Source organism: Ambystoma mexicanum, chromosome 9 (genome assembly GCF_040938575.1).
Source record: "Ambystoma mexicanum isolate Mex_15411 chromosome 9, UKY_AmexF1_1, whole genome shotgun sequence".
Classification (NCBI taxonomy): Eukaryota; Metazoa; Chordata; class Amphibia; order Caudata; family Ambystomatidae; genus Ambystoma; species Ambystoma mexicanum.
In genome coordinates, this window is record NC_090931.1 from 1,067,631,236 (window position 1) to 1,067,644,790 (window position 13,555).

General features: G+C 46.1%; 1 protein-coding gene across 16 annotated transcripts in view; it reads left to right on the plus strand.

Moving 5' to 3' along the window:
• BAZ2B (bromodomain adjacent to zinc finger domain 2B) overlaps positions 1-10,951 on the plus strand; it is a 2,602,315-nt gene extending 2,591,364 nt beyond the window's left edge. For all 16 annotated transcript variants that reach the window (XM_069616356.1, XM_069616365.1, XM_069616369.1 and 13 more), the window contains one exon: positions 9,780-10,951. In XM_069616356.1, coding sequence (XP_069472457.1) covers positions 9,780-9,933 — 154 coding nt within the window. In that variant the 3' untranslated portion in view covers positions 9,934-10,951. The remainder of the gene's footprint in view (positions 1-9,779) is intronic.
• The last annotated feature ends 2,604 nt before the right edge of the window (positions 10,952-13,555 follow it).

Consider the following 13,555-nt stretch of genomic DNA (forward strand, 5'->3'; position numbering starts at 1 on the left):
TGGGTGCAAAGTCGGCCCTATAAAGAGGTGTGCCGGTTGTAGACAACTGTTAAGCAGCTACTAGGGCATGGTTTCCCTTTTTATTTAGACATTGCTATATTCCTTAGGCAAAGATGGTGCCTCTGTGCGAAAGTCAGTGCTTCAACATTTCTGGCTTTAATCAGATTTGTTCCTTACCTTCCTCCTCTTCTTTGGAATACAGTTTGGGGAGTCTTTCAGCAGAAGAGGGGTCTGTGGGAGGATTGTGTCCATGAAAAAAACAATGTACTTACCATTGGTAATATTTGTTACTGTACTTTCTGGTGGACACCCTGGTTCCCCTTCACCCTCTAGCATTCCCCATTAAACTGAACTCATCCATTTTTTATAAGTGTTTTAGGAGTGACTGGGATTGTTCTTTCTTATGCTTGCCATTTCTTGCCTTTCTGAGGAAAGCTAGGCAGAACAGAGGGAAAATCTGCTCATGATCAATTCCACTAAGACTGAGGTTCTCTACTTCCGATCCAAACAGGCTATCTCTTCATCTCCCTCTCTTCTATTCTTTTCTCCTGATCACCTTCTCTACTCTGCTTCTGCTCACAACCTTGGTGTTGTCTTCGACCCATCTCGCAACTTCTCACTCTTTGTTCCCAAATCTGCCACTGCGTCCAGACTTAATCTCCTCAACCTTAGAAAAATAAGACATCTTCTCCCCTTTAACTCTGCTAAGCACCTAATCTCTTTAGTACTCTCTCGATCTGACTACTGTGCCAGTGTCCTCTCTGGCCTTCCCATATATACTTTTTCACCGATCGACAAAGCCCTCAATTTTGTTCTGCATACGCTCTTCAACCTTCACTGCTCCATCTCTACCTCCCCAGCCCATCATCAGTTAGGTTGGTTATCTATGATACAGCGGGTAAAATATAAACTCATTATATTCAAAACTATACACTGACTTGCCCCACCCTACCTATCCACCCATCTCACTCCCTACCCTCCCTCTCGCTCCCTACAATCCTCCTCGGCTCACTTCCTTGACACCTCTTGTGCCCTCTCTCATTTCTGCTCTCTGCCTCTCGCTATGGAATGATCTTCTTCTCCTCCGCACTACTCTCACTTGACAACTATTTAAATCCAACCTCCTAGCTCTCCTCCTTTCTGAAGACCCGTCTAACAGACGAGAGACGATAGAAGGTAGAGTATGAGATTTGTGTGAAAGCTATGAAGAGATGAGGCAGAACGAAGTGAGTGGGGAAGAGTGTTCCAGTGTTTGAGAGCCAGAAGAGTAAAAGAGCAGAAATGAGACGAAGCACAAGGAGGCTTAGAACAGTTAAAAAAATAGATTCTATGCTCGTAAGGACTTAAGGGGACATAGAACGCGAGTAGGGCGAAGAGATAGGCCGGGGTCAGGCTATGAGTGCATTTGAAAACAATCAAAAGAAAGTGATACAGAAGATGTGATTCAAAAGGAAGTAATGAAATTGAGAGTAGGGAGAGTGTGATGGAGGATCGAGGGGGTAAGGAGAAAAAGAGAAGAAGAGAAGAATTGTAAATAGAACAAAGAGGAAGAATGTGGGAGGCAGGGAGACCAAGCAATACAGATGAACAATAGTCAATGAGGGAGAAGACAAGAAAGGAGTGTGAAAAATCTAAAGGCGTTTCACGAATCGTTCACTGGGTATCCCTTATTCAGGTGTCCAGGGAAGGGACATCGCAATTGGATCCCAACCCTGGGGGTGGACAGTGGACAAGCAAGGGATGATCACCTGGGTAGGGGCTCCTGAGGGAGTGGGGAGGAGACACCAGAAGGTGAGACATGGTGTCCCCCATTTCCTGAGTTATTTACCCATATTCCCGCTACCGTTATGACATACTACAACTCCCATAACTCCCCTCCTTTCCTTATCAGTCCAACTACTGAGACGAGGAAGACTAAGACCAGGAAGATTACCACTAGTAGCATGCACTGGCCTTGTCCCACTAATAAGGCCAGACAGGGTCAGGCACTCAGTCCCTGTCTCGCACACCTGAACGCATGGACCGTTTTCCAAACTATAAAAGGTGTAGCCCAGAAAGACACGGAGAGCGAGACGGGCCAACAAGGAAGGCAAGCTGGATAGCAAGATAAAGGCGCAGCTGAGGGAGAGTTGCAGAGAACCAGGCCAGGGAGAACGGGACGCTGACAGGCTGCAAGTTGAGGCAGGAGAAAGCGTGGCGAGGGAGCCGTGTCTTCAAGAAGCCGAGAGAATTCGGAGAAGGGAGCCGAGGGGCCAGCTATTCCCTTTCCTCCATGCGTCAGCAAACTGCTTGTTTCCTGCCCGGAGCTGCAAGACCGCCTGGGCATGTCTGAGGGGCAGGTGGGCAAAACCTTGACCTCGAAGAGGTGAAAACCAGAGATAGCGTGAAAGCAATCACAGCCAGTGAGTTCAAAGAAAGGGAGAGCCCGGTTTGTGATGCTCGCGATTGTGGAAAGCTAGAGTCTTACACGCAATGCTATGTCTTAAAGGATAAAGACATACAACTGAAAGCTTGAATGTATTTAGCTGAGAAACAAATTAATGGAGCACTGTCATGTGAAAAGTAACAGAACCTTGAAATGATGAAAGCAAAATGTTTTGAAAGCAATTGAAGGAAAGGTCACGAGGGAAAGGGAGTGTGCAGCGTTCCTGAAAGACTAATGCAAAGTGAACTGATATTTTTTGGAAACAAGTAACCGAGGGCCCGTTCGGTGAAAACAAGTGCAAGAGGCACGGACATTGAGAAGTCAACCCTATTGTCAGAGTGGTCACGCATAGGGGTGAGAATACTATGCAGTGGCGTAGGTCTCCAACAGGTGAACATTGTGAAAGAGAAGTACAAAGGTTGGGGAAGGAAGTTCTCAAGGAGCTTAGTGAAACAGAGCTGTTTAGCTGGAAAGTGTTTCAGCCATGTTAAAGTGTTTCGAAGACAGGCAAGGGAAGCCTGTGAAAGTAACTAAGAAGGAACTTTGTGAATATCTGTTTGTTTGAGAATTGTGAAGCAGGGTGAGGGAAGCCCGAAAGAATCCATTGAAGAGAACTGTGATGCATGTTGACTGACACTGAAATAGGCGAGGGAAGCCTAACAGATTTATGGGAAATCTTTGAACTATGCACACTATCCACTTTGAAGGAACATTTTACGAACCACAGTGAACTGAACTTCGGGAAAGGAGTGATGAGCCACTTTCATTGTAATTCTGACATTCTTTTGATACACTCTTTATACTCTTGTGTCCCATCCCTTTTCCTCCATACTGCATGGGCGTCCCTTCCAAGGGACAGGAGACGGAACCTTTTTCACCAGAAAAAACCTTCTTCCCCTTTAAATTTAGAGGCGCGCGGGGGTGCGGCCTTGGGAGCATGCTCTACCCTGACTCTGCCCACCGGCGACACTCCTCAGTCCCCCTTTTCTGCATGGATGGGAACGGGCCGATTTGACTAGCGCTCCTGGGTTTGGCTTCGGCCATGTAATACCACGCGCTCTTTCCCAAATTCTTCTTTTCCTATCTTTTTGTCTTCTCTTTGTCATTCAGATACTTGGTCCGCCGGCGTTGCGCTCCACTGCTCTTTGACAAGCGGTCAGGCTGTCTCGACCTCCGTTCCTGGAATCCCCGGAACATGCCAAATGCCCTCCCCTTGTCACAGCGTTGATGCGACTGGGTGTACGCCTTGGACATGGCCTTTGTCAGGATAGATAAAGACTTCGCAGATTGTGAGCTGTTATTTTTTCATTTAATTCCTCGTCGGCGGTAGAGTGGAAGAGGCCACTATCCTCAAACGGAAGGTCCAATATGCGATCCTGGACGTCGGGGTTAAATTTAGTATCCCAAAGTCAGGCTGCCCTTCTCATGTCTGTGGCGATGCAGATTGCCCGGCAAGAGGTATCGATGTGGGCCACGGTGGACTACATGATGTCCTGCGCTTCCAGCCTGGATTCTCCTTGACGCGCCTTGAGCGTGCCTGGCTCTGCACCGGATGTTCCGGAAGGAAGTCCGCGACCTCTGGCTGGTGGCTGCCAGCATGGCGTCCGCGTTGGCCTGACGCACGTGCAGGGAGGCATTGGCGTACAGCTTCTTCCTGTACGCCTCCAACATCTTCTCCTCCTTGCCTAGCAGTGCTGAGGACGAGGTGGCCGAGGACGACTGAGGCTTAGAGTAGAGTGACGATGCATCCATCACAGAAGAATGTGGCTGGGGGTGCGTTGGTAACAAGAGTGTATCCCCTTCCATCTGTCTATACTTCGCATTGAGGCGCTGATTGACAGGTTGGACCAAGTGTGGTTTGAGCCACCCCTTCTTGGCCAGAGCCACGACGTCCTTCTACATCGGGATACCCATCTTGGTAGGGGGGTCTTAGGGTGAGGACTTCTGCCAAGACCCCTTCCACGGGTTGCTCTACCTCGGGTTGAGGAAGGCCCAGATATTCTGCCAAACCTGCAAGCCTGTTGTGGAAGGGCTTCGCTGATGACGGTGTGTTAGGGTCCTCCTCCTCGTCTGTATCCACCCGAGTGTCCGGCTGGTCCGGAGCAGGCGGAGGGGTGCTGGCCGCCTTGGGCTGCGGTGTAGAGACCGGAGCCGGAGGCTGCTGCGGGACCGTCAGACGCGCTCTGAAATTCTATCTGGACAGGACCAAGGGCTTTCGAAAGTTGGACACACTTTTTGTCACCTTTGGGAGCTCCAGACCCGTTTATCAGGCATCCAAGCTTCTATTGCACAGTGTATGTTTGCGGCCATCAAAGAGGCCAATGAAGGGCAGCACAAGCCACTGCCAGCCAACATGCAACATGCACGCTCACACTGTCAGAGGCAAGGCCACGGCCATCGCCTTCCAGTGGCAGGTTCCGTGGCAAGTCATAAGTAGGGCGGCTACCCAGGCCACCCCTTTGGCTTTCTGTAAGCATTACTGGTTGGATGCTGGCTCTAAATCAGACGCAGCCTTCGGACAGGCAGTTCTAAGGAACTTATTTGCTTAAGGAGGGTCTCCTTTCCAACCTGGTGCTACATTCAGTTGTAATCTCCCATGCAGTATGGAGGAAAGGGGATGGGACATAAGAGTAATTATGAGTTACTCACCGTGGTGACTATTCCTTAGTCCCTTTTCCTCCATACATCCCACCATACTCCCCCCCCCACCCCCCTAATAATGCTGGTGTCATTAGGCAATGTTAAATATTGTCAATGGGGACCCAGTGGGTGGAGTCAGGGTAGTGCATGCTCCCAGGACCGCACCCCCACGCGCCTCTAAATTTAAAGGGGAAGGTTTATTCTGGTGAAAAAGGTTCTGTCTCCCGTCCCTTGGAAGGGACGCCCATGAAGTATGGAGGAAAGGGGACTATGTTAGTCACTACGGTGAGTAATTCATAATTTTTCATACATTTTCCCACACTTAGTTATTGTGAAGCATGAGGGCAGGTATAGGTTTCTGACAGACGTTTCCTTTGTTTGACTGACTGACTTGGACCATTTTATTTTACTTTGATGGTCGAGACTACTCCCATTATAGAAGTAGGGCCAGCTAGGAAGTCTCCAACCACAGACAAACTTAATAAAGGTGTTGAAACGTATACCTTTTGTGTCTGTGTCCTTACTTGTGAGACTATGCCTGCCTCACATAAGAGAGGGAGTTTAGTAGCATGAAAAGAAAGGAAGGGGCGAGCACGACAAATGTTAAAAAGAGCATAGCGAGATGAGTGGGCAATGGAAGAAATATGAAGGGAGAGGGAGAGAGAAGGATCAAAAATAACGCCCAAGTTGCCCGCTGATACTGAAAAGGTGAGAGAGGATGGGGGAAAGGAGAAGGAAGAGGCTGAGGTGGGAGAAATAGTAGAGGCAGGAAGGAACAGAACCTCCGTTTTTGAGGGATTAAGATGTAGGAAATGAGGACATCAAGCTCAGGACAGCTGAAAGACTGTGTGAAACAGTAGAGTGAAGAGCAGAATCAAAGGATGACAAGGAGGGAAAGACCTGGGTGTCACTGACTGTTAGGGAGAATTCTCTGTTTAGGCTGAATTTCCCTACCTAGTGAGTCCCCCAGCAGCTTTGCTGGATTTCTGGGGTTTCTTTTTTCTCCTGCCAGGAGTGAGACTCTTTTTTCCTCACTCTTGGGCATGTTTGAAGTGTGTTTCTTTGGTTTACCTTGTGTTGAATGGGCTATGGGGTCTTTTACCCCATAGGGCCTCATGTGTTTTTTTGATATGGGTTACACAGCACCCTCCGTGCAGTAACCCAGGGGTGTCCTAGGGACTCCCCAACATAGACTCCATACCCTGGGACTGACTACTGTCTCCCAGGGCATGTAAAGTCACCAAAGACTTTACTAGTCTTAAATCCTGAACAGAACCAGTACAAACCATCATATTGTGGACGTACTGGCTGGGGCAATTCGATTGCCCCAGGGTCTGTTAGTCGAGGGGGCACGTCTCCGTCCCCCCTGATCGAGTTTTGGCTGGTGGCAGTGGAAACTACTTTTTATATTCGACCGCGAATATTTTCCTATGGGATTTCCCATTGTTTTAGGCTAACACATTTATTTATTTATTTACGGTAGCCTCAAACATACCGCCGGTTTATATATTTATTATCATAACTCCGGTTGGGATTTTTTGCCAAAACTTGATTCTAAAATGGCGTTGGCATTCGCCTCTGTAACTCTGACCCAAAGTGGAGCCCTTTGTCCCACTTTTGGCGGGCTTCTCCACAGAAGCCCTCCAAAGTGGTGCCACTCTGTCTGGGGTACTTAGGAGGGGTGGAGGGGGATTTAGGCACCCTGGACTGAGTTACCTAGGTAACTCAAGTCGCACTCCGTCCTGATTGGCCCAAGTGGTGAGCCGGCCGGCTCACCACTTAGCATGTTTGAGTGACAGCTAGGCTGGGTGAATGGGGGTTTGCTGCATAAAAGCAGGGCTTTGGGGACTGGAACTTTAGAAGTCGCCACAGGACCTAAGAATCCAACAAGGGAAGAGCTGAGCCGACCTGCTACGACGACACCGCCGGTGGAGCCCTGCTGAACCGTCTCACCACTTTTCCCGACGACCGAGGAGAACTCTTAACGGAGTGGCTCCTTCCCTTGACTGGTGGGGACAACCAGTTTTCACCTTCTTTTCGCTTCTTCGAGGTATCTCGTGGCCGCCTTGCCAGTGCCAAGCGCCCCGGCAACCGGAATACCCCCACTTTTACCACAACCGCGAAAGTCCTCCCTTTAACCGGAGGACTCCGCGGCTGGTTTCTTCCCGGGCAGTGCAACGACCTTCTTCTTCTGCTCTTCAGCGAGATCTTCTTCTCCCCTGAACGACGTCGAGCCTTGCTGCCACTGCCTGGAACAACTGCCACCGCTGGAGGATCCTTCCCGTTTAAGGTACCGTGTTCCGCCTGGCTTCCCTTGCCACCGATTGTACGGGGTAGTTTTAGCCCCCGGCTTTCGAACCTGGGACCGCCTGGGACACCTTGGCTAAACTTTCTAAGCCTCTCTAAACTCTTTTCCGAACTCTTTTGCAAGACTCTGAATCCCTAATAACTGTGTGATCTTGGGCACGTTTTCGCTCTGTCTACTCTAAGAGTGAGCCCTGCCTAGTGACTTTTGCTCACCTGTGACTTTGTGCTTCCCTGAACTTGCTGAAAGTGTTCTTGACCTTAGAGTGGTGTGTTTAGCCTATTTCTGCTCTCTCTTCCTCCCTTCTTAAAAAAAAACCTACTAGAGGGTCATCTGAAGTTAAGCACTCACCTCTGTTTGAATTATGTGGTGTTAACCAAGAGTTGTCTAGTTAGGAACAAGGGTTGGGACTGTTTTTCATATAACTATGTTTGGAGTGTTTTACTATATATTGCTAGAGTGTTTTCAACTTATGTGTTCTTAAAATAAATAACTATATACTTTTGAAACCAAGCTCTGGTCAGTGTTTGCTTGTGCTATTGTGTCTGAGTACATATTGTGTATACTTTGCATACTGCCTAAATCTTCTTGAGGGAGGTCTGACTGCTCAGCCACAGCTACCAGGAAAATCTGGGTGGTACAGACTGCTACCAAGTGGGTTTTCTGCTATACCTGTAGTCCTAAATATTTTGCAGTGTTCCCCAAGGGAACTGCACAGGTTTCTGCCTAACACTGACGTACAAATGAAGAGAGAGATGGATGGAAGGAAGAGATAAGGGCTGAAAGGGGAGAAATTTAACTCCCATCATTCCATCCATAGCACTTCCTCCGCTATCCTGTTACTATATCATGCTCTACTGTCCTTGGTTCATGTTTTTACCTCCCTTGCATCATCTAGTCTTATATCCACATCCTTTCACCCAAGAACACTGGTCATCCTCTTTGTAAATCAATGTTACATTTTGTAAGCATTTTTGTGGCAAAAATGCACTGCTTCCCCTGTACTTTCCATAAGTAAATAAATTAATAATGATGAAAACAGAGGGGTCAATGTTGGAGCTGGACAGAAGATATGGGCTTGGGGGTGGGGTTCAACATGCCCACCAGAAAGAACATGACCAATAGTAAATAATGTTTTCTTTATGGTATGATATGATAGGTTATTTATAACATGTTTAATACCCAGAGGTTTCTAAGCGCAGACCCGGGGATGAAACCTCTGGTGCTCCGTGTCTTTCTTCCAAGGCAAGCACGTTGCCCCTGAGCTATCCTCCTGAGACATGGTGGTTGCTACAATAGCAATACATTACTATAGCATTGTTTCCATACTCCATTTCTTTATTTTTTCAGTGTTTTGTTGTGTTGGATTTTAATATTGACAGTGTTCACAAAGTATATATTTTTCTATTTATATATGGCATCCCAGTAAAATAAAGACTATGGGCCTCATTATGCCCCAGGCGCTAAGTGTTTAACGGCGCCGTAAAAGGCTGCGGCGCCGTTAACCACTTAGCGCCTTACTACGAGGTCCCTTTGCGGGACCCGACCTGAACGGCTGGTCTGGACCAGCCATTAAAGTAGGGACCCGCAAAGGGACCTCGCGGGCAATTACGGTACCGCAATTTGCGGTACCGTAATTGCCGCCTTCCCCATTCCCATTGAGCCCTATGGGGCAAAAATGGGAATGGGGGAGGGACATGGGGAAATACTGCCCCGCCAACCTTGGAATGGGGCGGTATTTCTCCATTTCCCCATGGCGGACTCGTTACAACACCGGCACCAACCATGGTGCTAATAGTGCCATGGTTTAGCGCCGGTGTTGTAATGAGGGTCTATGTCACAATTGCTATCCATTACGTTTAAAACAAAAAAAACACATTTCAGAGTTCGAAATTGAGGGGAGCTGGGAGCTATTTAGCTCCTGCTTGTATCCTAGAAGAGCCTGGTTAGCTTGACACCAGGAGCTACTTTTGGCTTCCCGGGCCAGCTTATGTAAAAAAAAAAAAAAAACTTTTGGGATAATCTGTAATTAAACATTGTGGCACATTTATACAACATTTAAAGCTTGAAGGGTAGTAATACATGGACAAAATGAGACATTTGCATCTTATGTGGAAGTTAGATTTGCGGAACGGTATTTAGTAGCGCCTTGTTCCCCAGCGGTAGATCATTGTCACTGGTTAATGTGGGATATCCAGGAGCTGCTTTTAGTTCCTTCTTTTCCAACCTTAATTTCAAATCCTGCATTTAGCAAATTGGAATTGAAATAAAAAATTCTATCACAGAAACAAATTGCAATGTGGGTAACTTCTACTTTTGTACAAACTAGGTTGCTTACAACAAAGTGTTTTTGTAACATCCAAATCACCCATCAATAATGTATTCTAATCTTTTTTTTTTTTTAAACAGGTACAGCAATTTGCAAGCCTTTGCTTTAGATATAAGACTTGTTTTCAACAACTGTGAAACATTTAATGAAGATGATTCTGACATTGGAAGGGCTGGACACAATATGAGGATATATTTTGAAAACAAATGGACCGAAATGTTCAAAGTGAGCTGAAAGTAGGAGAACTCTTTTTTCCTAAATATGAGAACTATGAGACCAGCAGTGCAAGCTGTACTTCTGTACGAGTGCAAGACACAGATACACGTGACTCGTTTATTTTTTCTGAGAAAAGAACATTACTGACGAGAGACTTCACTCCTACAGAGAGCACCACATCCTTGGTTAATGGATTGTGTGTTTTATCAACTCATTAGGTATAACAGGGAAGTACACCCAGATCATTTCAGACAAGTCGGGTGTTCTAGTGCAATAGCAATTAAGAAATCCAAACGCACTGAACAGTTAACCACCAGAGCTGTAATGGGGAATCCTCCTCCTTTTCCATTCAAAAAGATCTATTTTTCATTTTTTTTTACTTTGTAGTTATTTTTAGTGAATGTATTTAATTTTATGAATTATTTATTAATAAACATACCGTCTTCGTTTTCTGTGAAAAGGAAGAATAGAAAATTGCTTTAATTCTTGAAACTACAAGGAATGTTTTAAAATATAAAACAAAGCCAAGTAAAACTGTTTACACTGATGAAAATTTACTGTAGTTACAAGTACATTTACATATATGTGTATGTATATATATATATATAAAAGTATGTATATGTGCATATATATGTTTATATTGCTGCATCACTTGTGTAGTTAAATTGTATTTCAAGATAGTGAAGAAAATTATACATATGTATATATTGTCAATTTTTGTTTATATAAAGTATTGTTTTTAAATATGTAAGATGTGTACATATCATTTGAAAATATCACTATTCTTTGAGCCTTCGAAAGATTGTAGCATTTTATTTAGTCTTAAAGTGATTATTAAAATATCGCTGTAAATGACATTTACTCTACCAACACTGTGGAGTTTTCTTAATCTTGGTAGTGCCTGCCTTTAAAACAGGGTGTTGGGGGTATTAGTTTTCCATCTTTTTTTTGTTTGGTTGTGATTTTAAGTCACCATGGCCTCAAATTCGACTTAATCATTTGTACCCATGTGAAATAAAATTGTGACAATTTCCAACTCGCACAGTATTTTTTCAGATGAACATTTCTCTCCATATATCCGCCACCAAAATAATAACAATGCAACATAAAGCCATTGGTAGCCACTGTGTTTTACCTACTGTGTGTTGTGGTGGCCCTTTGGAGGCAATTATCTTAGATTTGTTTCTACCTTTGTAAGAATACCCGAAGTTGTTTAAATTAAGGAAACACGTTGTGGACAGGCTAGCTTTCTTTATTTTTCCCTAGGAGTGTTTTTAACTAGTATGTGTGGCACGGATACAATAAAAGACTGTTTTCCAAAACAAGTTGTATATAACTTATTTACATTTACCTTTTTGCTCAAAACATGAAACTGCAGTGAGTGAGTTTAGCTCATCAAAATGTGCAACTCTTTGATAGCTCTCCATAGTTTTCTGTTGTTTTGTTTCTATGCTAGTTTAGGTGATTGGAGCATTTCAGCGAAGTGTGTAAATGTCCACTAGCAAGTTACTAGAAAAAAATCATTTCACTCATTAGATTAGGTTGTCTCACCAATGGACATTAATGTCAATACTTGCCTGTGAATGAAGAAGAAACTTCTGTTTCTAATAGATGCTATCTACTCTACAGATTCCTTATCTTTGAAATGTCCAGCTGCCAGGCTGGTATCATGGAAACATTCAATCACACTTGCACGAGCCATTCATTCCAGTGGACCTGTGAGGGTACCTCAAGACACATATAGAAAGTCACGATTCCCGAAGTGAAAGAGCCCAAATGTTTCTTTCAAATGGCACAGGTTGCAGGACTAGAGAAGGTGCTTCTCAGTAAGTCTGGTAGGAAGAACTTCAAAAAGGATATCTTGACCTCCAACCCTGGTCTCCCCATCACTGACACCTATTCCGCACTTCCTCTAGACAGACCCTCACTGACATCCTCTTTGTCGTTCCTTCGCCAGATCAATGGACTCTTCATATGATCTCTGTGCTCTGTCCTGTCTCCTCCTCTCCCATTAAAGGTGGCACCCGCTGCGAAGCTCCATGGCTCCCTTCGAATCCTCTTAAGTCATCATTAATATCTACCTTAATGGCACTGTCATTTCCAAGGCCCTCAGGCCAATCTCCTCCTCTTTGATAGGCGCTTCCTTCGCCTCATCAATTTCCTTTCATCTCCTGCTGTCCCCTTCCTCTCCTTGGCTATCTTTCCCTTACTTCCTTCCTCTTCTGCCCCACCTCGGGCTCCTTCTTCACCTCCGCAGGGCGTACCTCTGATTTGTACCCCTCCCCGGAAGGCCTTTAAGGCTGGCAACCTTCTTCATCTTGCCATTCTCAACTTTCACTCTGCTGTCATACACTCCTCTGACATCTGCCACCTCCTGGAAGAACTTGACCTCGATGTCCTCTGTCTTACCGAGACATGGTTCACGGCCAGCTGTGTCACAAGCTTTGACACTCTCCTCCCTAATGGCTACAAGATCCTCAGATCCTCTCCGCACCCAGATCCACTTGGTCCCGAGGGGGTGTAGCCCTGATGTTTCCTAAGTGGATTCCTTGCTCTAACATTCCCACGCTGACATACTCCTCTTTCGAATGCCTTGTCTGCAGGCTTGCTCTCTCTCCTAGCCACTCTCTTACCCTGGCTACTATCTACCGGCCTCCTGGTCAGATCACCTAATTTCTCTTTGAGTGGGAAGACCTTTCCTCCTCCCTCCTGGTCTCAACCACTGAACTCCTCCTTCTTGGTGACCTCAATATCCATCTAGACTCCAAACTCCTTGAAAATCTGGCCATCTCGCAGCTTAACCTTCACACTGATTCTGTTGGTTGTCTCCACGACTATCAGTCTGGCTTTAGAGCTGTCAGAAGTACGGAAACTGCTCTCCTGAACATCCGTGAAGATCTTCTCTCCAACCTTGACTCTAACATCCCCTCTGTCCTTATCCTACTCGATCTCTCTTCTGCCTTCGACACAGTCAACCAAACCATCCTGCTCAACCGTCTCCGTGACAACCTGGGTATCACCGATCAGGCTCTGGTCTGGCTGACCTCCTTCCTCTCTGATCGACCCTCCCAGGTCCAACTTTGGTCTTTCCTTTTGTCTATCACCCTTTCTACCTGCGGTGTTCCCCAGGGGAATTTTCTGCTCCAACTTTCAGTGCTATGCTGATGACACAACTAATTTTCAGGCTTCCCTCTGCCACCTCTTCTGCTTCTCTCATCTGATTGCCTATCTGCCATCCAGGATTGGTGTGCTGCCAACAATCTCTGCCTGGATGCCAGCAAGGAGATCCTCCTCATTGGCACACCTTCACCCTCCTTTCCTGTCACTCTCTGTCCGGCCTCCCTTGGCCCTGCTCCTACCCCCACCTGCGATGATAAGAACCTCAGGGTCATCTTTGACTCCACGCTTTCTGTCCACATCTCTGATGTCTCTAAAAAGTCTAACTTCCTATTGCACCTCCTGTGAGTTATTCTACCTTTCCTCTCCTTCCCGCAGAAGCTCACTGTATCTCGAGTCCTGGTTCTCTCTAGGTTGGATTATTTCAACAGCCTCTTTCTAAATCTACCTGCTTCTACTCTCCGCCCTTTGCAACTTATCCAGAACAGGACTGCAAGACTTGTCCTTGGCCTCAAGCCCTGGG